Source organism: Periophthalmus magnuspinnatus, chromosome 14 (assembly GCF_009829125.3).
Source record: "Periophthalmus magnuspinnatus isolate fPerMag1 chromosome 14, fPerMag1.2.pri, whole genome shotgun sequence".
NCBI lineage: Eukaryota > Metazoa > Chordata > Actinopteri > Gobiiformes > Gobiidae > Periophthalmus > Periophthalmus magnuspinnatus.
The window spans coordinates 18529546-18554989 of NC_047139.1; the positions used below are offsets into that span (position 1 = coordinate 18529546).

The 25444-nt window shown below is 39.9% G+C and overlaps 1 protein-coding gene across 1 annotated transcript in view; it reads left to right on the forward strand.

The window, feature by feature from the left end:
- Nucleotides 1-739: 739 nt before the first annotated feature.
- The window catches only part of opcml (opioid binding protein/cell adhesion molecule-like), a 352880-nt gene continuing 328175 nt past the window's right edge, over nucleotides 740-25444 (forward strand). Inside the window, exon 1 of the mRNA XM_033978467.2 lies at nucleotides 740-897. Within this exon, the coding sequence (XP_033834358.1) occupies nucleotides 740-897 (158 nt within the window). The remainder of the gene's footprint in view (nucleotides 898-25444) is intronic.

The window sequence follows — 25444 nt, forward strand, 5'->3', positions numbered from 1 at the left end:
CCTCTGGTACAGTCAAGTGATGCTACCTGGCACCACCGCGCTCCCACGTGCACGCATACACACAGACACACACGCAGACAGACACACAGACAGACACAGATACACATAGACACACACAGAGGCACGCACGGGACGCATATAGAGCCAGAGCGCGCGTGTCGCCCCTTGAAAACACTGGAGCCAATTGGTGCGCTTTGCTCCCCGTGAGTGAACACACAGCTCTTCAGAACCACGCGAAGAAAACACGAAAGCGAAAGAGGAGAGGAGGGAGGGAGAGAGAGAGGGAAGGAAGGAAGGGGAAAGCGCCACGCACGAGCCAAACACACATACACACACCGCCACGCGCGCACAGAGGAGGTAGAGACTTGGCTTTAGTGCGGATCCGCGCGAGCATCCATTTGACGACGATTACAGTTTAGAAACGGAGGAGACCGCGAGCATCTCTTCCATTTCTCTGTTTTCTCTCTCTCACACACTCTCTCTCTTCTCTACCTCCTTCTCCTCCTCCTCCTCCTCCTTTCTCCCTCCTCCTGCACAAGTCCTAGAGCGCGCGGCGAGCGGAAAGACACTTTTAACCCTCCTCTGCATTTGATTAGCATCGTTGTTTACTTGCACCGAGAGGAGAGTGCACCTCGAGTGGGAATAGCAGCGGAAAGACCCCGGATTAACGATAACCCCCCTCTCACAAGTTTCTATCCTGGAAGTTGCGCATTGACGAGCGGAGCAAAGAGAAAAAAAAATGGGATTTAGTGGCTATTTGGCTGCGCCTGGAAAACGCCTCGTGCTGCTCGGACTTAAATTGTTATTCCTTGTACCTGCAGGAGTTCCAGCGCGAAGCGGGGACTCCGTATTGAAGGACAACATCACCGTAAGACAAGGGGACAGCGCTGTGTTAAAGTAAGTGCATGCCTCTTCTCCTTTCTTCCTCTCTTTCTCTGTTTCTCCCTCTCCAACGCGCTGCTCATTCGCGTGCAGCGGAGTTACTAAAGGTCATCCTAACCTACATCCCGCTCCGAGCCTTGTTACATTGTACAGTAATAAGTTGGAAGTGCCAAAAACTGTCCGAATAGCGGCCCGTGCCCTTGAACAGTATCGATCCTCTTGGTTTAATGTCTTGTTGGGGATGCACGCAGCTGCGAATCCGTGCATTTGCTGGGTATTGATTGGAGCGTGCGATACAAATGCAATCATGTCTGGAATATTTAGGGCTGTTGTGCTTGGCTGAGGTCGGATGCTGAGCCCACGCTGGTTTCAAAGGCAGCCCAGCGCCCCCCCCCCTCCTTCTCCCCTTTGTACAGGATGCAATGGGCTACTTGCATAAATACATGTGTTTTATGGAGTTATTATAGTGTTTGGTGGTTTTGAGAGACTTATAAGTGCTAGAATGATCTGGCAACTGCTTGTGCGTATGTTAGACTTAAGCAAAAATGATCAGATTTGTCAAATTAATCACGTTATTTTGCAATTACATAACAAATCTGGGTTGTTTTCGTCAGGCTCAGCAGTTCAAATGTCATTCGGGGACATGGACAGCTCAATCGATAAGGAATCTCGAATCTATTTCACGGTAATTTCTGTGTTTGAAATGTCTTAGGAGCAGGGTTGCCAGATCCCACTCAATCATCCCCCCATCCCGCCTTATCTTTACTGTAATCCTAATATTCCTTCAGTAGGTGCACGGTGCTCACTGCATGTAATGGCTTCCTTATCTCCCTCACTCTCTGATATTCTTCTGTTTTCTAACTTGGAGCTTCGAGTAGATCCGTGTGAGTGTGTGTCGTGTGTGTGTGTCGTGTGTGTGGCGCTGTATTCAAAACGTCTGATTGGGCGTTGATAGACCACCCTCTTTCCACATACCTATAATATTCCATGGATTTATCAGATGGGGATGACAGAGGACGCAGTTATGTGGGAATAGCACGTTTTTGTGTTATGAAAGAAGATATCAGGAGTGAATCAAACCTTATTTTTTTCATTATTTTCCTCCATGTCGTCTCATCTCCAAGGCACCACATACCTCCGGCTGTCTATGCAGGGCAGCGGGCTTCATTTGGGAGACTCTGGTTAAAAGCTGAAGAAGAAGAAGAAGAAGAGGAGAAGGGCTGTGGAATTCTCCCGCTTCATAGAAAGAAAAATGTATTAAACATGTAGATATGTGTTTGTACAGGCTGTAATGTGGAAGTATAGAAGTATTTGCATAATCTTGTTTTGGTGATATTTTATCATGCTGGTGTGGTTTGGTGAAGAACAATTCAATTTCCAATTCCGTTTCTCAATTTTGGTTTAGTCCTGGTTTAGTCTGGGTTTAGCCCTGGTTTAGTCCTGGTTTAGTCTGGGTTTAGTCTGGGTTTAGACCTGGTTTAGTCTTGGTTTAGTCCCGGTTTAGTCCTGGTTTGATACTGGTTTGATCCTGGTTCAGCCTCAGTTTAGTCATGGTTTAGTGCTGGTTTAGCCTTGGTTTAGACCTGGTTTAGTCCTGGTTTAGCCCTGGTTTAGTTCTATTTTAGTCCTGTTTTAGTCCTGGTTTAGTCCTGGTTTAGTTCTGGTTTAGTCCTGTTTTAGTCCTAGTTTAGTTCTGGTTTAGTCCTGTCTTAGTCCTGGTTTAGTTCTGGTTTAGTCCTGTTTTAGTCCTGGTTTAGTTCTAGTTTAGTCCTGTTTTACTCCTGGTTTAGCCCTGGTTTAGTTCTGGTTTAGTCCTGTTTTAGTCCTGGTTTAGCCCTGATTTAGTTCTGGTTTAGTCCTGTTTCAGTCCTGTTTTACTCCTGGTTTAGTCCTGGTTTGATCCTGTTTTAGTCCTGGTTTAGCCCTGGTTTAGCCCTGGTTTAGTTCTGGTTTAGCCCTGGTTTAGCCCTGGTTTAGTCCTGTTTTAGTCTTGGTTTAGTCCTGGTTTAGTCCTGTTTTAGCCCTCGATTAGTCCTGGCTTGATCCTGGCTTATAGTTGTAGTTTAATCCTGATCAGATTTGCTGATGTTGTCTTCTCTCTTTTTTATTGTTTCATTTTTGAATATGAAAATCGAGACTTAAACCAGCCATTTTACGATACTCTATTTTGTGTTTTTTTCATTTTGAATCAAACCAAAGCTGCATGAAAATCTTATAATTACAGCATATTTAACTTCATGCAAAACAGAAATGGCCAGAATAAAGAAGTCATGATGAGCTGAGTGTTTGTGAGCTGATGAGCCGGACTTGGGATCAGGAGCTTGTGAGCCGGACTTGGGATTGTGAGCTGGAGCCGTCCTCACTCCTGTTTAGCCTGAGTAGTGAAACGTGCCTCAAAGATTCATTAACACAGACATTTATCTCCGTTCAGAAAAAAAGTAAAAAAAAGTCTCACAGTGGGAATCCATCGGAATGTGCCTCCAGCTCCTCGTCACACTGAGCCAAATGGTTATCCGAGCTTATCTTTGCACAGTGAAACGATCGCACGGATACGGCATCAGTTCTCAGGGTCTGACACATTCAGAAGAGGAAGTGGAGATGGAACGAGCCGAGCGGGACATCGTGGGCCCTCAACATGTGTTTAAAGGGCCCATGCTCTGATCTATGTTAGAATGTTGTCTCCTTATTACAGACCTGGAGTTGTGTTTTGTTTCATTCACACATGTTTAACACACAAACCCTGCATATTTAAGCTGAGTTCTTCTCTCAAACAGAAAACACTGTGTTCCACCTTGTGATGTCATGTGGTGATACATGAAGTGCTCCGCTGTGTTTTTAAACTCCACACACCTTCACTAGAATCATTTGGATTATTTCAGACCTGGAATTTCCAATTTCTACTGAATTAAAGGTAAAAGGAGCTGTTTACATGAAAACTACCACTTCATGACATCACAAGGTGGAACAGAGCATTTTGAGCTTTGGAGATGTAGACAGACTAATAATAAAGAGTTACACAAACATGTGAACGAAACAAAACACAACTCCAGGTCTGTTTTTGAGGAGGTAACAACATTATAACATGACTTAAAGTTCACAATAGTCATTTTGTGTAATATAGGACCATCATCATTTAGGATTTAAAGGCACACTGTGCAACTTTTCTGCTAGAGGGTCCATCGCCTGCTCGTTTCTATGGAAGTGCTTTCGCTTTGGAATTTTCCACAGCATGGCATTTAAGTTGAAAAACATGCATGCTTGAGTGAGTGGAGATGCCTCATAGTTGACTCCATGTTGTTGGGTAAGTTTAATTTCATACTCCAAGCACCATAAAAGTTGCATAGTGCACATTTATATATTATTATTTTTTAATTTATTTTAAATCAAATGATACCTTAAAAATATTAGTCAAGTGCCCGGTCAAAAAGAATCAGACTTTGTAAATAAATAAAGGTGAACCAAATGTTAAAGCAGGTGGCGGACCCAGAAAATTATCTCCATGGAGACAAGCAGCGCAGCACCATTTTCAATTACTGCAATAAATTTCATGTACTTGAATAAACGCAAGATACACAAGTTTAATGTCTTACTGTGGAACATTCCAGGAAATGCAATAACAACAACTCTGCAGACAAGTAATTGATTGACCCTCCAACAGTAAAGTTCCATAGTGCACCTTTTTAATACATTGTATGCTAGCTTTTGAATCATCTCAGCTCATTTGCGGGTTGGGCTTTACACACACTCACACACACACACACACACACACACCCCCACACACACACAGGCCACAAACACACCCTGATTTGATCCCAGACACATCTCCACCTGCTCCTGTTGTTTCCTGAGTATTCCCTGTGCTCTCCCTACATGCCTCCTCTCCGGATCTAGTGCTGTGTTCTCAGGTAACTCAACTCTCTCTTTGCCTGTCAGGGAGGCAGCCAGGCCCCATCCACTCACCTCCACCCCTCCTCCTCATACCTCCAAAACCCGCATAACTGCACACTGCAAAAAACAAAACAAAAATAGAAAAGATTTGTGTTGAAATGGCTTGAAATATGAATATGTTTAAAATATTTTAAATCTGTGTAATCCCTCAGTCGTCCAGGTATGATCCATAGTAAAAGAAAAATGTATTTCTGTCAGCTGGACAAAAATGTTTTGTATTTTTCGGCTACTATAATATGTTTGTTAGTAGTTATTTATTTATTTACTCAATTATTCATTCATTCAATTATTTATTTATTCTTTTTTATATATATATATATATTACTTAAAATAAAATTCCAAAATAATCAAAGCAGTTCAAACTCTGCATTTTTTTATTATTATTTTTTTTTTTATAGTGGAGGATCTCCCAGCTTCTTATCCTCTTGCAGATGTTAATGCTCTGCTCAGAATGTTCCACAGTAAGCATTAAACTTGCATATCAAGCATTTATTTAATTAAAAGTGTTTTTTTGTTCAAAAATCCCTAAAAACATGCATACAGTGTGCAAACTTGCCTCTCCACAGATCTGACCTGTTACATGGGCTAGTGTTATCACCTGCTCGTCTCCATACTAAGGAATAAACTCGACACTCGGTATCAATTCTGATACCACGATGATAATAAAAACACTCTTTCTTTAGACAATAGAATATGATTTTAAATATTAAACAGTCGTACTTGTGTTTTTATCCCCATGTGGCTGACCCTACACAAGAAAAGTTACACAACAAACCTTTAAAATGACTCATTCAAGACTCATATTCCGGACTCAACCAGGCTTATGCATATTTCATTAGTGTTGGTTTCTCTTTGAACACCAGAAATCAAAGGTGCTCTCCCTGCTCTTGTTTCCGTGGCAGCAGCTGTGGCGAGCTAACACTGTATATGCGTTTGACAGTGAGCCGGTGCAGGCGGAGGGGCGTGTGGGGATGAAACGCCAAGCGACCCATTATGGAGACATAGACGGGTTGTTGAACTTTGACTCTGGAGTGTTTTTAGAGTGAAGCAGACAGTGGAGGATGGATAACTGGGAGAGGAGGGGTTGGAAAGAGCAAAAGTTCCACGCTGCCACAGGGAGAGTGTTGCCTTAGTGACCTTGGATTTGATAAAGGCGAAACATTGGTAAGAGCAGGTAGATATAATGCAAAAACGAGCTTAAATAGAGCAGAGTAGAGCCTCGAAGTTTGGGGTATGTGGTGAAACAGGAGTCATTAAAGTATTGGTTTTGGACTTGGTTCTGGTATAGTTCTGGAATATGCCTGCTTTGATTTACCTTCAGAATGTTACACAGTGTTGCTTTAAATCAGGAGTGTCCAAACCTTTCTCATTAACGTCTTCTTATTACTTTCAGTTCAGTAGAGATCGTCAATTTCAGAGCAGAAATTATCCAAATGATTCTAGTGAAGGTGTATGGAGTTTAAAAACACGGTGGAGCACTTCCTGTATTACCACATGATGACATCACAAGGTGGAGCAGAGTGTTTTTTGTGTGTGATGAGGAAACTATATTATAACGTAGATCAGAAAACAGTGTATATATTGTCAAATAACGCTCAGTCGCTTTACAGTTTCGTTCATTCTTTATTCACTCCAAACTCGGTGGTGGTAAGATACTGTTGTAGCCTCAACTGCCCTGGGACAGACTGATGGAAACGAGGCTGCCAATCTGCACCATTGTCCCCTCTTACCACCACCAACAGTCGCACAAACACACACACAACACTTTCGTACTAGACAATGTGGGTGAAGTGCTTTGCTTAAGGACACAACGAGATCAGGCTTTGACGTGGAGGTTTGGCCCCTAACAGATTTATTCCTTGTGAAACCCTCGTTTAGTCCCATTCTGGTTCAATGTTACTTTCTTTGGTTTAGATCTGGGTTTAGAACTGGCTATGTTTGATTTTATTAGTGACTGATCCAATACAATTATCTGACGACTCTTCAGAGAACCGCAAAATAACATCAACCAGAGTATACCTGTCCTACGTCTGGATATTTGTGGACGTTTTGGAAGGGCATCCAGGTTAAATGCCAAACCAAACAGGAAATAAGTGCATTTTAGTGGAGGAGATAACTTTGTGGTGACTATGATTTAAATTTGGCCAAAGGAGAGAATGCTTTTTACGAGATCTTGATTTCACTGTCATCTCCTCCAACACTTCCTAAACTAAACTTGTGCTGCCTTAACTCCTGGAGCCATAAAGCCGACAGTAAATGGAGGACAGCTTTGGAAATGGCTGTTCATGAAATTGGACTTACTACCTCATTTTCAGATGTCAGATAAATCTCCGATGTCTATATAAATCTGTACCGTATAATATTTCATCTTATACCGTATATAATCAGGATCTATAGAGTGGTGACTGGCCGTAATGACTGTGCTGAAATGAAAGCTCAAATTTGATTATTTAAGTAGAGCAGAGCAAATCAACAATATATATTTTTTATTTTTTTAATAGTTTTTATAAATTAGTTTTTAAGTCTGAACTTTCCGACCAAGAATGTTCTTTCCACTTCAGATAAAGAGGCTGAAATGACTCACAGCTGCAGTTAGCACAGCTGTTAACCAGTTTAGTTACTAGGATCAGTTGGTATTAAATGGCCCAGAGATCGGCAACCAGAACAACCAAAGAGCCATTTGGACCCGGTTTCCATGGACAAAAAAACTACTGGGAGCTGCAAGTACCTTTGACATCTAAAATGAAGGTAACACTGTATATATTGTTCGGTTTTTTTTATATTTTATGTTTTATATTGTCCTCATCTGCAAATCGGGGCTGTATCTTTACACAGGACTGTGAGCTGTCGTCTGTGAGGCGTGAGCGGTGTTTGTTTTTAACATAATTACGTGAATGTGACGCTTCGTTTGAGTGACAAAAATCTTCCAGTTTAACTACAATTAAAAAAACAAAACCCTAATACAAATAAAATACACTTCAATTAAATACTTATGATTTATTTTCCCAACGCACGCAGAGCCGCAGTATAAGGATGAAAGAGGTCGCCAACGCCTGAAATAGCCCGATTGTGCTTGTGTCTCTATAGTTATAATCTCTGACACCTGTGGATCATTGTGTTAGAATTTACACATTTTAAATCTCAATATTCATCTGAAACGACTTTATAAAAAAAACAAGTCCGCTGACGTCGATGTTAGAAAACTGCAGTGTCCAATGGGAGCTGACGTGTATCACCAGTTAAGAAAATAAAACTGGAGAAGGAAGTGCGTACGTCACAGTGGAGGTGAACCAGTGGAGGTGAAAACGGGGGCATCTTGAAAAGCGATGACTCACTCCAAATATAACTTCAGTCAATGAAAAGAAACCACTAGTACATGGTTAAAAGCTCTGAAAAGTAAATTTTTGCAGAATAGGTCTTATTTAAATAATGTTATTATTATTAATATTTGGTTTAAATATTAAAAAGTAACAATCCTTATGTTTTTTGTTTTTTTTTTTGTTTTTTTCAGTCGCCATGCATTTATAATAGCTGCATCAACTCTATCTGCTCTTTCACTCAGCTCAAGCAGGTGAAGGGCAGCATAGATCATAGACCCTCTGCTCCAAACTCTAATGTACAATTCTTTATTTTATTGCAATATATTTTTAATACATTTTTACAAAGAACATTAAAATACCCTTTTCTGACATTGTTTAAATACTGTTAAATATAATAATCAAATCTGACAAGAAATTTGTTTGACAAGGGTGTGTTGTTTCATCCACACGTTTAACACACAAACACTCTGTTCCACCTTGTGATGTCATGTGGTAATACAGGAAGTACTTCGCTGTGTTTTTAAACTCTGTACATCGATAAAGGGTTACTCAGACGTGCGTGAATGAAGCAAAACACAACTTCAGGTATGTTTTTGAGGAGGTAACAACATTATAACATGGCTTAAACCTCACAAGAGTCGATTTTGTGTAATATAGGAGCCAAATACTTTCAAATAACACAATCAAATCTGACCAAAAACATGCTACATCCACCTCATATATCACATTTAAATACATTCTAAATCTCCCTCTTAAACTCAGAACATATTTCCACCGGAGCCATTGTGTCCTATTTGTGTCCCGTTGTTTACCTCGTGTCGTGGTTAAAGACTTGACCCTCTCCGTTCACCATTACCCACAGTTCATGTGTAGAACCAGCCCTCCATTTGAGAAGCATGGAGGCATGTCGCCCGCTGCAATCCAAAGGTTAAGTGATATCTTGTTATTCTACCAAAACAAATATTGAAAGATGGATAGGGAAATAAAGATGGAAGGGAAAATGAATGAAGCAAGGAAGAAAGGAGAGTATGGGCTGTATCTTTACACAGGACTGTGAGCTGTCGTCTGTGAGGCGTGAGCGGTGTTTGTTTTTAACATAATTACGTGAATGTGACGCTTCGTTTGAGTGACAAAAATCTTCCAGTTTAACTACAATTAAAAAAACAAAACCCTAATACAAATAAAATACACTTCAATTAAATACTTATGATTTATTTTCCCAACGCACGCAGAGCCGCAGTATAAGGATGAAAGAGAGTAGGAGACAGGAGGAAAAGATGGAAAAGGGGAGGAAAAAAGTGATGAACAAATGAAGAAGAAAATGAGAAAATATTGTAAGGAAGAAGTGAAGGAAGGAAAGATGGAAACATAAAATAGAGGAAGGGACAGATGATTGAAGACGTAAGGAAGTAAAAAAGGGAATAAGGAAGACATGACATAAGGAAGGATGAAGGGAAAGATACAAGAAATGAAAAGGACACAAGCAGAAAGTTACAGAGCGTACCTTTAAAATGACTCAGTTCATAATAATAATTCATAATTTAAGTGAACGTATAATAAAAAATAATACATTGATTTATATATAGCACCTTTCAAGTGGTTCACATTATTATTGCATTATTCATTCTTTCCACAAACGGTGGTGGTAAAATACAATTCAAGTCAACAGTCAACAGTCTGCCCCAGGTCGGCTGACAGAGGTGAGGCTGCCAATCTGCACCATCAGCCCCTCCGAAACACAGACTGTATAAAGAAGTGAGTGCGGCGTCACCCGTAGCGTTCGACTCCAGTCAAATGAAGGTCATCGTGGCTCGCAGTTATACGGGCTGATTTGGAGCCAAGTTCTGTATTTAGAATTCCAATTGCGAGTATCATAGCAACCAAAGAGCCAATCCAGATCCAGGCTGTTGAAGGTAACGCCCCTTCCTGCCTTTCCAGCTGATTTACCACAGAGCGGGTACTTAGCAACGCTGTCATTCAAACCTGTTGCTAACTCGGTGAAAGAAGGCAGCTGATTTGTCTGTTATTAATGTTCATATCTTGACTTGACGAACACAATAGCAAAATAAAAATACCAGGATCATGTAGCGTGGGTTAATACAAACACTGTAAGACTAAAATGACGAGCCTGACAGCAGCAGTTACAGAGAGAGCAGCGATGTTTTTTCAATAGAAAGTAAATTAGAGCCAGAAGCGCATCCATGATGACTTCCTATTTGTAACGCGGTGGCTAACAGGTTAGCTATGCCCATGTATATGTACAGTCTATGTTCCAAACCAACACTCAAGCACTCACCACTTTCATACACGGCAATGTAGGTGATGTGTCTTGCTTAAGGACAGAACTTGGTCCAAGTGGGATTTGATCCTCTGACCTTCTGGTTGGGGATTGCTGCTCTAACCACTACGCCACTAAGCCCCATACTCTTAAATATTTCATAAGTGTTGTTATTGCTTTGAAAATCTGTTTTTTTTTTTAAAGAAAAAACTCCAACGTAAAGTGTCCCATTTGACCAGGTTGTCCGTTTTCTCATCAAATTCCCAGAAAACTTGTCATTAAGGGCTAACTACTTTTGGAACGCTAGCAAGCTACAACATTAGCGTGATCTTGACAATATGCTTTTAATGAAAGATCGGACACCAGGCGACGTTCCCAGAGTTTTATTTGAGTTGTACACGGCTGCATTGTGAAGCCAGTCAAGGGCAACACAACGCCACCTCGTTCGCACACGCTCAGAACCGCTGCCAACAGGAGCCCACAGCAGATGGGACCAAGGAATAATTAGCATCGCTCAACATGCCTCAACTGGTAATATTAGATTTCACAAAAGACGTGATTGGAGGGAAAACTAAATGAAAGAACATGGAGATCAATGGTCACAAAATTTGGCAAAATGTAATGAGACAGTGTCTGTGGGTGGGAGGATATTTTGTGCAGATAATTATATATTGTCCAGATAAATGGTTGGGCGCGTGGTCACATTTTTGTATAGCGAAACACCTGCCTCTCCATCTCACACTGACTTATTCACACACGCATTCATACACGAGATGGGTTAAGTGTCTTGCACAAGGACACAAAAACAGCATTCATCTGTGGGAGCTGGAATCACACCGCCAACCCGTGGGTCAGTGGATGTGACCGCTCTACCAATGATGTTTACGTCGAGAGCGGGTTTTGATCTGTGGACACACGCTCTACCAACTGAGCTACTGTCGTCTCTTGTTGTTTGGGAGATTGGAAAAATGACACGATTGAAGATTGAAGTGGTTTTTCTAAATTGGTTCATAAGATCTGGAGGAGTGTGTTACTTCCATCGCTTTAGATCGATGCAGATCAGAAACTTATAGGACTAGACGTGGCCACAAAAGAAAGAAAAAATCTACATGGAGAGATACATAAGTAAGTATTATGTAGTAGTGTCACGATACTAAAATTTAAAACTCGATTTCAATACTAAGGAATCCACTCAGTACTTGATGCCGATTATGATGCCACAGTGAAGATAAAAACTGCCCTTTTTATTTGATCAAATGAAATTTTCATACACAGAGTAATAGTACTTTCTTTGCATGAGGTCTTTCATTCTGATAAACCTCAAAATTACACTAAAACTGTTCAGGAAAGCTCAAATTTTGTCCTGTAATTTTCTTTTTTTTAGTATCAATACCAGCTCAAATGAGTATCTAGTTTTGACATTAGTTTTGTTGGCGGTTCGAATCCCATCTTGACATAAACGTTATTGGTTGAGGCGTCAGATCCATTGACCCACAGGTTGTCGGTGGGATTCCAGCTCCCACAGATGAATACTGTTGTTGTGTCCTTGGGCAAGACACTTAACCAGCCTCGCCCCCAGTGTCTGTGTACACTGGTGTATGAATGTGTGTGTGAATGGGGGAGTGGTTCGTTGATGTAAAGCACTTTGAGCCTTGAAGGTGGAAAAGTACTTTATAAAAATGTGCTAATCACTAACGAGGATCCAGAATAAAACAAAATAATAATAAAATCTGCTTTTCCAGATGCTCAAACTGGCGGAGGTAAGTTACTTTAGACAAAAATGTAGCTGCCAATCTCCTATCACACTCCATTCATACTAGACCTTGTTGTGAGGTGTCTTGCTTAAGGACGCAATGGCAATGTGAGCTAGAACCACTGCTGCCTCCTTGTGACTCAGTGTACTAACCAGGCCGGACCCCGCTTAGCCCTGCTGTGATCTTCCGAGACTGTGCATTGAGAAGGTGGGACGGCCACATAGATGGATACATTGTTGGTTTGAGATACGGATCTCTAATGCATGCATGGTCTTCAGAGAATTTGTTTCATGTTTCATTCATATGGCATATTTCTGAGCCTGTAAACGTAATCGATCACCAACGCTGTGTTGTGTAATATTTGCATGTGGGTGGCAGCTCTGATAAATATCTGATTGTGTGAGCAGAGACGCAGCAGTGCAGAAATGTATGTAATGTCAGCTCCATCGATGTGGTTATTGTTGATGGAGGTGAAGGGATTTGTCAAAACGCAGCAAACTCAGACGGCCTTTCCAATCCAGATCAACCCACTTCAGAGCTAATGCGTTTTCTGTACATTGATCCTCTTTAATCAATAATGGGAGATGGAATAATTTTATAGATTTAAAATGTCATTACAATACACAACACTAAGTAAATGGTGGCAAATAGTCACATTTTTATACAGCGCTTTTCCACCACTCACCCACACACTCACATTCATACACCACTGTAAACAGACACTGGGGGCGAGGCGGGTTAAGTGTCTTGCCCAAGGACACAACAATAGCATTCATCTGTGGGAGCTGGAATCGCATCGTCAACTTGTGGGTCAGTGGATCTGACCGCTCAACCAATGATGTTTATGGTGAGAGTGGGATTCAAACCGCCAACCTTTGGATCAGTGGACAAACCCTCTACCAACTGAGTACAAATGTTGAATGGGTTTAAATACTTGAGTTTTGATATGTTTACATTGCCAACGGATCAAGATACTTACTATTGAAAAACTGTGGCCCTTCTCTCTGTAACTGCTGCTGTCACACTCATCATTTTGGTCTTATAATGTTTGTATTAACTCGCACTACATGATCCTGGGTTTTTTATTTCTCTATTGTGTCCATAACTCAAGATATGAACAGTAATATCAGACAAATCCAGCGCCTTCTTTCCCTTACAGTGCGGGATTGACTCTTTGGTCGCTATGATACATAGGATATCGGTTCCAAATTCACTTTCGAATCTTTCCAATCTTTCCAGTGAATGTTCAGATTCCAAACAATCCAATCAACCTTAGAGTAAAATAAATACATCAATAAAGTTCTATACATTTTTCTGGTCAAAACATTGGAGGCATATTGCTGCGTTCATTTGTCAGCTGATCCCCTTCTGCACAGTAGCTATAGCGGCGTCTTCTTGTTTTTCTTGTGCTCTTTAATCCAAATGATGTATCAATGACAGATGGACACGAGCTACTCTGCTACAGTCTGGTGCTGAACCCCAAATGCAATTTTAAAAACCATAAGTAGATTACTAAACTCCATTGGTGGTTTTCAGCTTCTCGGATGTAATGACGTCATACACCCAGAAGGGGGCAAGAGACCATTTTTTCTGTTGATTACATTGTGTTACTTTGAACGTGATTATTTCTGTTAGCGGCCAGATGAGGGTGCGACAGTAGCCCAGTTGGTAAAGCATTTGCCCACTGGTCTAAAGGTTGGCAGTTCGAATCCCAATCTCAACATCAACATAATTGGTTGAGCGATCAGATCCATTGACCCACAGTTTAACGGTGCGATTCCAGCTCCCACAGATGAGTGCTGCTGTTGTGTCCTTGGGCAAGATACTTAACTCACCTCACCCTCTGTGCTTGTGTACACTGGGGGTGAGTTTCTCCTTGGTGTAAAGCGCTTTGAGTGACTTGAAGGTGGAAAAGCGCTATATAAAATCTACTGTAAAAATGTGTTGTTTACATTTTTATAGCAGCTTTTACCATTTAGCCTAGAACTCACAAAATTCCTACCGAAATCTACATTTTAACGATATTAACTCTAGCTGCACTCATCTGTAGTAAACATTATAGACCTATAGACCGTTGTGACGTCATTAGAAACCCACCAATTGGAAACTTGCTCTATGCCGTACCCCACTGTGTGCTGTTGACTGATAGCCTCTGCCCTGTGTGGCCTTGGATTCAGCAGAGTAAACATCAGGAGTGATCCATCAGGAGTATAGACACTTCCAACACAGTAACACACGTCCTCTACGTCTTTACTTGGACGACCTGAGATGTATGCTACTGCCAGATCTACAGAACCCACACATTAAAGTCTATGGCTGTATTCGAAATTCCTAATTTGCAGCTTGACTCCAAATTCTCCTCTATAACTTCTAGCCTCGATGAGCTTCATTTGCAGCCGAACGCTACTGGTGACGTCACACTTGCTTAGTCTACTTCTTTATACAGTCTACGCTCTATCCAACCAAACCAAGTCATGATTATAAAAACATGAAAGCTGTCATATGCACTTCCAGACTTGTTTTTCTCCCTTGGAAACGTGTCAAGCAGATTTCAGCTGGCTCCCACCTCTTTGCACCTTCATTTGCACTTCTCTGACTGCGATTAGTCATAAAGGAGAGAGGGAGGGAAGGAGGGAGGAGAGAAGAGAGGAAGAGAGGAGAGGAGGAGAAGCAGGAGAGAAGAGAGAGAGAGAGAGGAAAGGGGGGGGGGATGCTGGCGGACCACCTGCGTGTTCGTGAAGGTGTGAAGACCAGACGTGATGTTTAGACCTTTAAGTGGATGCGCTGGAAATGAGGAAGCTGTTAAAATGAGTTATTACTAAACACTTTGTACTAGAGTTTTGTCCTGTGGAAATAGTGATGTCACGTGATAATACAGGAAGTGCTCCACTGTGTTTTAAAACTCCATACACCTTCACTGGAATCATTTGGATCATTTCAGCCCTGGAATTACCAATCATTACTGAACTAAATGTAAAAAGGAGCTGTTAATTTGAAAACTACCACTTCGTGACATCACCAGGTAGAACAGAGCATTTTAAGCTTTGAGTAATACTGAATTATTAGTCTGCTACATCTCCGTAATGTATGAATGAAACAAAACACAACTCCAGGCGTGTTTTTGATGAGGTAACAGCAGTTCACAAGAGTCCATTTTGCGTAATATAGGACTTTTCAATATTACCATATGTCGCAGTATTTTTCTGTAGCGATATATCTTGATTCAAATTGTGTTATCATGACAGGTCTAGCAGTAGTTTAACTTTGACTGGAACATATTTATAAACCTAACCAACAGCTGTTAAAATGGTACTAAAACTGCAAACTAAAGCCCCTTATGGTCGCTGCATAGCTCCCAGCCCACTCACCCCACTCACCCCACTCACCCCACTCACCCCTTTGCCCTCTGCCTGTGGACAGTCTGCTGGCCTGGCTGCTGCCCCCGGCTCATTAGGCAGTCTGACAGGTGACCTCCCAGCCCTTTGTCCCATGTGATCAGGTTAGCGGCATACAGACAGAGGAGCCAGGAGAGCCAGGACAGGTGCACATGCTCCTGTCACTGTCTGCTGGGCCAGAACAGCTCAAACTAATCACTTCACCAGAGAATAGCATATTTGACCGGTTCACTTTCACTGACAGGGTTTTTCTGTTATAGTTAGCTCAGGTAGGCTGCTGTGAACATGGACTCGCTAATGGATAAAATGCTGCTACATTGTCCTATATTTATGTCATTGTGTCTAAGGTGAACTTCTATTTATTTCAAACTTGATCTTTTCATCAGACCCATTTTACACCCACTGAAACATGACGCACTTTTAACTTGCCCTGACCCAGTAATAGAAAAATGTTTAATTCTCAAACAGTGGTGGTGTAAAAGTAGTAAGGTGCTGTACTTAAGTATAGATTTTAGGTATCTGTACTTTACTACATTTGAGAGCAGGTGTTTGTACTTTCTACTTCACTACATTTTGGAACTGGACTGAAAAGTAAAAATATTTCTTTATTATTGTTGAAACGTCTGAGGGTTTGTTTTTAACATATTCATAATTAGAGAAAAGAAAAAAATAGAAATAAAAACATACAAAAAAAAGATTGTTTCAGTTGTTTCTGTTGGACAAAATTCAGCTCAAATCTTTATCAAAATAACTACATTTGAAGCTTTATAAAACCTCAAAAACTGCATGAAATACTTTAAATTTTTACTCTTTAAATACATTTTAAATAGGTACATTAACACCTTTATTTAAGTAGATTTTTTTATGTGACACTGACTTTTAATGCAGTTTTTTTTTGCTCGAGTATCTGCACTTTTACTTAAGTAACAAAACTGTGTGCACCGTTGTTCTCAATTAGAGATGTCAGGATTATTTCAGGATTTCACTGTTGTTTGGTCCTGGTCTCAATGGAGCTCAACAGTGACGGCCCCGTTTCACAAAGTAAATCTCACGTTCATTTTTCTCATAGACTTTATGAAAAAAATTATATTATAAATTCAAAAGCATGCTCTGGAACAATCAGGTACTTGGAATTACCACAAGACCTATAGTTTTATTTCAAACCTGTTTCTGAAACTTTATAAACCACAAAGTTACTAAAACATTTCAAAAGTCTATGGGAAAAATGACTGGACTCAGAAGTGGGTGGGACTGTGGAGCTCCATAATCATGAGTAATACTTTTTTTCGCCTCACAATAATCGCAACATGAGCGTTTAATACAGTGACATCCCTGTTCTCACTTTATACTTGAGTGATTTTTGTCAGTCATGAAACAGAATTCCACTGATTTTGAATGTTGTAGTTTCTTCAGAGTTCATCTCCAGCTTTCACATCACAGCTCTGAGTTTCCAAACCTTCACAGAGTCTGGCCTGAGTCTTATTGATCTTGCACCACAGGGGGCGTGTTTAGCTCCACACAGGCAGACTGCACCTGCCTATGGCCCGGAGTCAAACACAGCCCAGTGCCAAACTCTACACTCTCACCAACAGAGGGACAGGTACAGTACTGACTCACTTTAACTTCACTTCATATCTTTATTTGTGAGGCAGCTTTACTTTAAAAAATCTCAGTTTGGGTGAGCCTGTGTTCAAGTCAAATTTCCTTCGGGACAAGTTAAAAAAAAGACTTTAGGTTTTGATTTTATTGCCATAGTGATGTTCGATTTAAATAACGTAATATTCAGTCATTTACAGTGTGTCTCAATTCAGTTCATTTAAATTTATTTCAATGTACGTTTAAAACAGCTTCAGGTGAGCAAAATGCTTTACATAAAAACAACAAAAAAATAATTCTTGATCACTCTGACATCAGCAATGCGAGACAGGGCCAATGCCTTTGAGGAGGTCTACTCTGTAATACTGCTGCTGCTACCATTCAGTGGATATATAGTTATACGCATTCACACACACATTCACACACCCATTCACACACACATTCATACGGTGTACACAGACACTGGGGGTGAGGTGGGTTAAATGTCTTGCCCAAGGACACAACGACGGCATTCATCTGTAAACTGTGGATCAGTGGATCTGAACGTGCAACCAATGATGTCTATATCGAGAGCGGGATTCAAATCAAATTCATATCAGTGGACAAACACTATCAAAAGAGGTACTGTCGTCCCTGTAGTTAATGTGTAGTTAATGTAGATTAATGTATCAGGAACTTAAAGCAGCACTATGTAACTTGTCATTGCCTTGCCTGTAATGTTTCACAGTATGGCTTTAAATATATATCATTTAGTCACGTGATATTTTTTTAAATTCATTTAATTCCATTCATTTAATTTGTCCTCTGATCTGAAGGTTGGCAGTTCAAATCCCGCTCTCAACATAAACATAATTGGTTGAGCAGTCAAATCCAGGTTGAGCAAGTTGGCGGTGCGATTCCAGCTCCCACAGATGAACACTGTCGTTGTGTCCTTGGGCAAGACACTTAATCCACCTCGCCCCCAGTGTCTGTGTGCACTGGTGTGTGAATGTGTGTGTGAATGGGTGAGTAGTTCCTTGATGTGAAGAGCTTTGGGCCTTGAAGGTAGAAAAGCACTATATAAAAATGTGACTATTTACCATTAAAATAAACAAGTTGTTTTTTACTGTGAGCAGGGTCACTTCTCCACAGATCTTACCTGTAATTTGGCCTGGTGGTGTCACCTGCTTGCCTAGAGGTGTCTTAGATAAGTTAATAAGATACTGTGGAACATTACAAGCAGAGCAATAACATCTCCATGGTGACGAGCAGGTGCTAGACCCTCCATGTCCTGCGTCTTTAGTCACCCTTCAGGTACAGACATTTAAAGTTACATAAAAAGTTATTTTGTTCGCGCTCGTGGTACAACAGTAACATTATGATAACTCCTTTGTTTTGTCTGTAAAGAGGAAACCATTCTCTGGTCCAGTTTCTATTTCAACATTCTATGGCACTGTTTGCATTGTTGCTCTGTGAAACATCCAGACGTGGAGCTGATCTGCGATAAAAAGTCTTTGTACACGGCTTAAAACGCGGCACCGCACGACGCCGTCCAAAATCACCAGTCTGTCTATTGTTGAAAGGAAAGAACGCCGCAGATCTGGTAAGACTTCTCTCATTTGAAACCCAGAACAGGAACAAAAGACTTGTTTCCCATTGTTTCGCAAACCCATGGTGAAAATTCCTTGCCGAGGGCCTATACTTAAGGAGTTTGAAGGTGTAAAACGTGTGATCTGCAGAAAAAAAAGTTAAATAGTATCTGTCAGCTTGCTCTAAGTCAGGCTTTAGCTCTTACAACATGAACACGGCCAGAAAGTGGAGACTTGGAGAGATTTTTAGTGAAGAGGCCTGTGGTAAATTATTCATGACCTATGCTAGCTAGTGCTAAAACAGTAAGGCTATATTTCGGCAGGTCTGTATATACGATCTAGACTGGAGAGTTTGAACCTGCAACAACAAAAGGAAACATTTTCAAAAGGCAGCGGAAAGACTTAGAAGTTGGGTCAAAAGAAAAGCAAAAAGTAGGAGTTTTTATCATCCATCATCTGTTTGGATATTTTGTTTTTTCCGTATGATGCAGGGAGATTTTTGTTTATGTGGAGATGTTCAGGTCAGTTAAGGAGAAAGATAAAAGCAAAATATTTCATTTTTATTGTTCTTGAGTTGATGGCATGAGAAATGCTGAAGAAAAACCCCAAAAACTGAATACTACTACTACTACTACTACTACTACTACTACTACTCTTATGTTTATTATAATACCATCCAAAGTGACTTACACTGAATATAGGACAGCTATTTTATTTTTATGTTTTATAATACTGTACCACTGTTAAGGTGACGAATGGCATCCGCCTGAACACTGATGCAGCAAAGTCTCAGTCTTGATCCTGTTAGATCTGAGTGCTGCTTTTGACACTGTGGATCATGGGATCCTCTTACAGAGACTAGAGGACTGGGTGGGCATCTCAGGTACGGCACTAAACTCGTTCAAGTCCTATTTAGAAAACAGGGAGTACTTTGTTGAAATTGGAAAATGTGTCTCAGATAAAATGGCCCTGACCTGTGGGGTGCCCCAGGGTTCAATCCTGGGACTCCTGTTGTTCAATCTCTACATGCTGCCGTTAGGTCAGTTAATACGCAGCAATAATGTGTCCTACCGCAACTCTGCAGATGACACTCAGATCTATGTCTCACTGCAGCAGGTGAATATGGACCAGTGGATTCACTTTGCCACTGCATCCAACAGATCACTGTGTGGATGCAAAACAACTTTCTCCAGCTAAACTCAGACAAGACTGAAGTCATCATCTTTGGTCCACAGAAACATAGAGAAAGTGTCAACAGTCGCCTCCAGTCTCTTTCTCTAAAACCTTCAAATTAGGCTAGAAATCTAGGGGTAATAATGGACTCAGACTTGAACTTTAACAGCCACATCAAATCAATAACAGCTTTTTACCATCTAAAAAAATTGAAAAAAAATCAATGGTTTACTGTCAAAACCAGACTTGGAGAGCCTGATCCATGCATTTGTCTCCAGTAGGTTAGACTACTGTAACGGCCTGCTCAGTGGCTTCTCCAAACAAGCGTTAACACAGCTGCAGTACATCCAGAACACTGCTGCTCGAGTCCAGACTAGAACCAGGAAGTACTTCCTGTGCTCAGGTCTCTGCACTGGCTCCTGTGGCTCAGAGAATTGACTTTAAAGCAGCTCTGTTTGTGAACAAGTCTCTCCATGGACCATAGTACATCTCTGAGTTAAAGTTAGTGCCACATGAACCGTCTCACACTCTGAGGACTTCAGGGACTGGCCTCCTGCTGGTGCCCAGAGTCAGGACTAAACATGGGGAATCAGAGGTTCAGTTTTATGCAGCTAAAACTTGGAACAGTCTTCCTGAAGATCTGAGACAAGCCTCTACTTTGACAATGTTTAAATCCAGGCTCCAAATGGTTCTGTTTAGCTGTGCATGGGACTGATGTCTGTTGACTGTTTTTATTCTGCACTTTTCTCCTTTAATGTTAATATTATGATGATTATTTATGTTTTGATTTGTTGTATTGTGATGTCTTTCTTATTCTATAAAGCACTTTGAATTACTTCATGTACCAATTGTGCTAAAAAGCTGCACTGTGAAAGTTTTCTAATTGCTTTACTTGCAATGTTCCACAATATGACATTAAACTACAGAGGGCCCTATATCTAAACATGTTCAGAGCATATTCAAGCAGCTACAAATTATACTATATCAAATAATGTTGTTGCAATACTAAAATTTCAAACTGCATTTTGATTCTAAGGAATAGACTCGATACTTGATACTGATTTCCACAATGATGACAAAAAAACACTCTTTTTTTAGACAATAGAATGTGATTTTCAACATTAAATGGTAGTACTTTCTTTTATATTCCCATGTGGCCTTATATTTGTGTAATCCCTCAGTGTCCAGTAGGTTCATAGTGGTCCATGGGTGTGTATAGTCTGTGTGTCTTATACTTGTTCTGATACAGCTCAAGATCAGTTCAAGAATCTTAAGTTATTCAGAAAAGGTTCATTTTTGTCTCTTGAATGTGACTTTTTTAGTATTAATACCTGCTCAAATGAGTATCTAGTTTTGATATTAGTTTTAGTATCGATTAGTATCTGGTTTTTGATACTTTTGAGAACCGTGATATAAAAAAACAACAACAAAATGGACGCCTATAAATTCCATATGTATTTCCGTGTGTTTGTTGCGATGCCTTTCAAAGTGACTGACAGTGAACATAAGCCAGTTCTTTTTGCATGTTTCATAATACCCTTTATACTCAGATTAACAGCTTTTCCAAGTGGATGTTGTCCTTTTTTGACCAAAACAAATTACATCCATTTCAGTTTTTCCCATCTGATGCTTTAGTGTTTCCAGGTCACTCGAGGATAAGGACTAAGAGTTGTCGCTAACACTGTTTCTTTTTTTTTTTTTTTTGTATCGTTCTTGAGTTGTTGGCTTGAAAAATGCTGCTGTGATAATAGAGATGTAGCCACAAATGATCCTGGGATCATGGCCAGACCAGAGCCTTGTACAGAAGAGCCTCAGGGGAACAGTACAAATGGAAGCAGACGGCATAATATCACTTATCAGGGAATTCAATGACAACTTTCAAACAGTTCACAAATATTTATATAAAAATAAGTGTTTTTTCTGTTGTGCCCAAAGGAAAAAATTGTGATGTGACCACAAACTGCATATATAAATGGACATAGCTGGGCGCACTTCAAGCTCCAGCGACTCTGGCTCCAACTCACTTTACATTCAAAAACTGTCAGCCTCATCAGTTTGGTCTTAAAATGTTCATATTAACCCCCTCTACATGATCCTGATGTTTTTATTTTGCTATCGTGTCCGTAAATCAAGATATGAAGATTAATAACAGACAAATCAGGCACCTTCTTTCCCTCAGGTTGGCGTTAGTTGATTGGCTCTTTGGTTGCTATGATACTCGTGGTCAGAATTCCAAATCGGCCCCTATAACTGCTCTAGTCTCGATGAGCTTCATTTGACTGGAGCTGAACGCCGTGGGTGACGTCACACTCACTTAGTCCACTTCTGTATACAAGCTATGGATGTGACGTTCATGAAAGGGTCGGCTCGTTTGAACAGTTCCTTAACCCTTTAAAGACTGAGCACACTATAGACCAGTGTAGCTCGCCTAGACTTTTATTATTTTTTTTGCCATAAAAATCATGTTAAAGGAACTATCTGAATGTACTGCATTTTTTCACACAACTACCTTTATTTCACATATCCATCCGTATTTTTTCTTTGACGCATCGAATAAGTGACTAGGAAAATCCCCACGGCATCTGCGCTCTCATTCGTCACCATCGAGGGACAACGGAGGCAGATTACCATACTGACAATAAAATATTTAAAGAGCCCCATACGTCTGCTTTGAGACGCCCTTTGAATTTACATGATGCAACTGGTTGCGGAGTTACGGTAATGGAAAGTCCACAACCACGCACTATCGGCGACGATAGTATCCGGCACTAGAGGGTTAACGTGAATGGTTGTAACTGGATCACATTTTTTAAAAGAACTCATTTTATTTCTAACGTGGATACATTTTCATCCTGATTAATGCTGAACCAACACAAGAATCAGAACAGAAGCAAAGCACAAAAACACAGCAAAATAAGATTTTTAAAAAAAAAATATTATTGTAGTGCAACATTTTATTTAAATTCTGTATCATTCCAAAGGGCAAACTCACTCTCAGTTTGAAACATTTTAAACATATCTGAGCCTTGGCCGATTCTCTTTGTGTCTAGTTTATAGATAAACTGAGTTCTCACATTGGCTTCTGTCATATAAATAAATATAAAAGTGCCAGACTTTTGAACATCTCTTTGACATGAACAGATCCAAAAGATTCGGATCCCATAGAAGAGCCAAAACTCGCATCTCTAGGAAAAATATTAAATCAGCTCTATTGTGCTTGTGTCTGCTCTATAGTTATAATCTTCTATGTAATCTATAACAACTGTGGATTATTATATTATATTTTTCACATTTTAAATCACAATATTAATTTAAAACAATGACAACGCAACTCTGCTGAATCCTCCATGTGTGTCACTGATTAAGGAATAAAGCTGTTTACTGTACTGTACTTTAGAGCGTGTAAACAGAAGAATAGAGATTACTCAAACATGCATGATTCACACTGAAAACAACTGCGAGTGAGTAAATGAGAGAGCAAACAAAAGCACATTCTGCACAATAATAATAATAATATGCAACATAAAAATAAATGCGACTGAGCTGGAACTTTTCATGGAGATATAAAGATGATATAAAATGATGCTTTTTGTTGTTGTTTTTTTTGATGGTCACTTTTTGTGCGAGTTAAAATGTGATAGAAGAGGCTTTGCACAGCTGGCTTCTAGGTTTATGTAAGACCTGTTTTAGCTGTGAGTCACTGCTTCAAGGTTATTTTTATGAACAGCAGATCTTGGCTGTATGGTGAAGAGCTGAAGTGTGCCTGGCCTCGTGCCCAAAGGGGAAAAAAAAAAAGAATAATCTGCAAAATAAAAATTCATAAAAGTTGCGTTGCTGTTGACAATAATATTTGTATGTCAATCAATATGGCCAAAATAAAATAAATAAATAATAAAACAATAATAATAATAATAATAATAAAATTAAAATTAAATAGTAGTAATAATAATAATAATAATAATAATAATAATAATAATAATAATAATAATAATAATAATAATAATAACAAAAGAACATAATAAAGGTGTTGCCTTCTTGTCTTCATGGAGATAAAAAAAATATATATAATGCCATACTGTGGAATATTTTTGGCAAAGCAACACCTTCTCCATGTAGACAAGCAGGTGACGGACCCTCCCCCCGAAAAGTTCCATAGTGCACCTTTAATGTTTCAGTATTTCTCAAGGTCACCTTCCTAAAATCTCCATCTTTTTTAATAAGAGGTTGAACTTGTTTATTTCGTCTCCCCACAAACTCATTCTTTGGCTTTTTGTCGTTCTGTTCTGTCCCTTGTTCCTGAAGCGGCTCCGTGGAATACAAATGCCTCTTATCATGGTAAATATATTTTCTTCCAAGGCGCCACATAATCGTGTTTTGGTTTAGCTGCGTTCGAGAAATGGATCACTGATGTCAAATTGTGCTTTCTTCCAATTTAAGTCTATATAATTCAGATAGAGAAAAGTGTCGGAGGGAATATTATGTCCTGAGTGGAGAGCTGGGATTGTGGCTTTTTGCACTGCAGCTTTAAGTACAGCAGCTAAAACAATAAGAAGAAATAGAGCCTGAGGTTTTGTATAAGTCTGCTCCGGCTGCAGCTGGGTCTGAGTCAAATGTTATAGTTTCTTTGGCCGTGTTGGTGTAATCCAGCAGATTTAGGACCTTTTTTTTTGGTTATTAATTTTTTATTAATTTTTTTACATTTTAACATATCACAATATCTTACCATATCACGTATCACAGCTGGTAGTAAGGAGATTAGGCAGTAGGATGAACACTGAGAAGCGTCTTCACCCCCTTTGTGGATAAAATATGTGACTGCTGTGTCCATTGATCGGGGGCGTAAACCTTTTTCACAGAAGTCATGGATCATAGACAGATACACAGGGAATCGTTGGGGCCAAAAAGTTTTCTAAGATTCTGTTGTGTATCCATCTATGCCTGGTGACTTTCCAGAGGGCAATAACAAAGTGGTTTTCAGGACTTCGTCTGCTGTAAATGGAGAATCTAATTGTTTTTTGTTTTTTTTAATCTTGGTCAGATAGTGTAGGGAGGGGTATTTTTTTCCAGATAATTAGTTATCTCAGTTTCTAATGGATTTTCTGTTGAATATAGTTGTGTCTAAAAGTTTAGGAAGTTATGTTTTATTGACTCAATATCATATTTGAGGCTTTACTCAGAAGAATTTATGCATTTAACAGTGCGTTCTCCTTGTTCTTTTTTTCAGTTGGCATACCAGTAATCAGATTGTTTTTTTTCCAAATTCATCATGTCTTTGTCGAGTGAAGAGTAGCGTCTTCTTAATTTGTTCTGTTTGTACTTGTTTGAGTTTAGCTTTTATTTTTGTTTCTTCATATTTTCTGGTGTTGGCAATTGTTTGTGATTTTGTTCTGCATCTTGTAGTTTTTTTTTTCTGCAGCTCCTCTGCCTGTTTTTTCTTTTTTCTTGCTGGTGTAAAGGAAATTATCTCTAATGACAGTTTTCGTTGCATCCCCTATTGTGTCAGGGCTCATGGATGTGTTAACATTTTCTT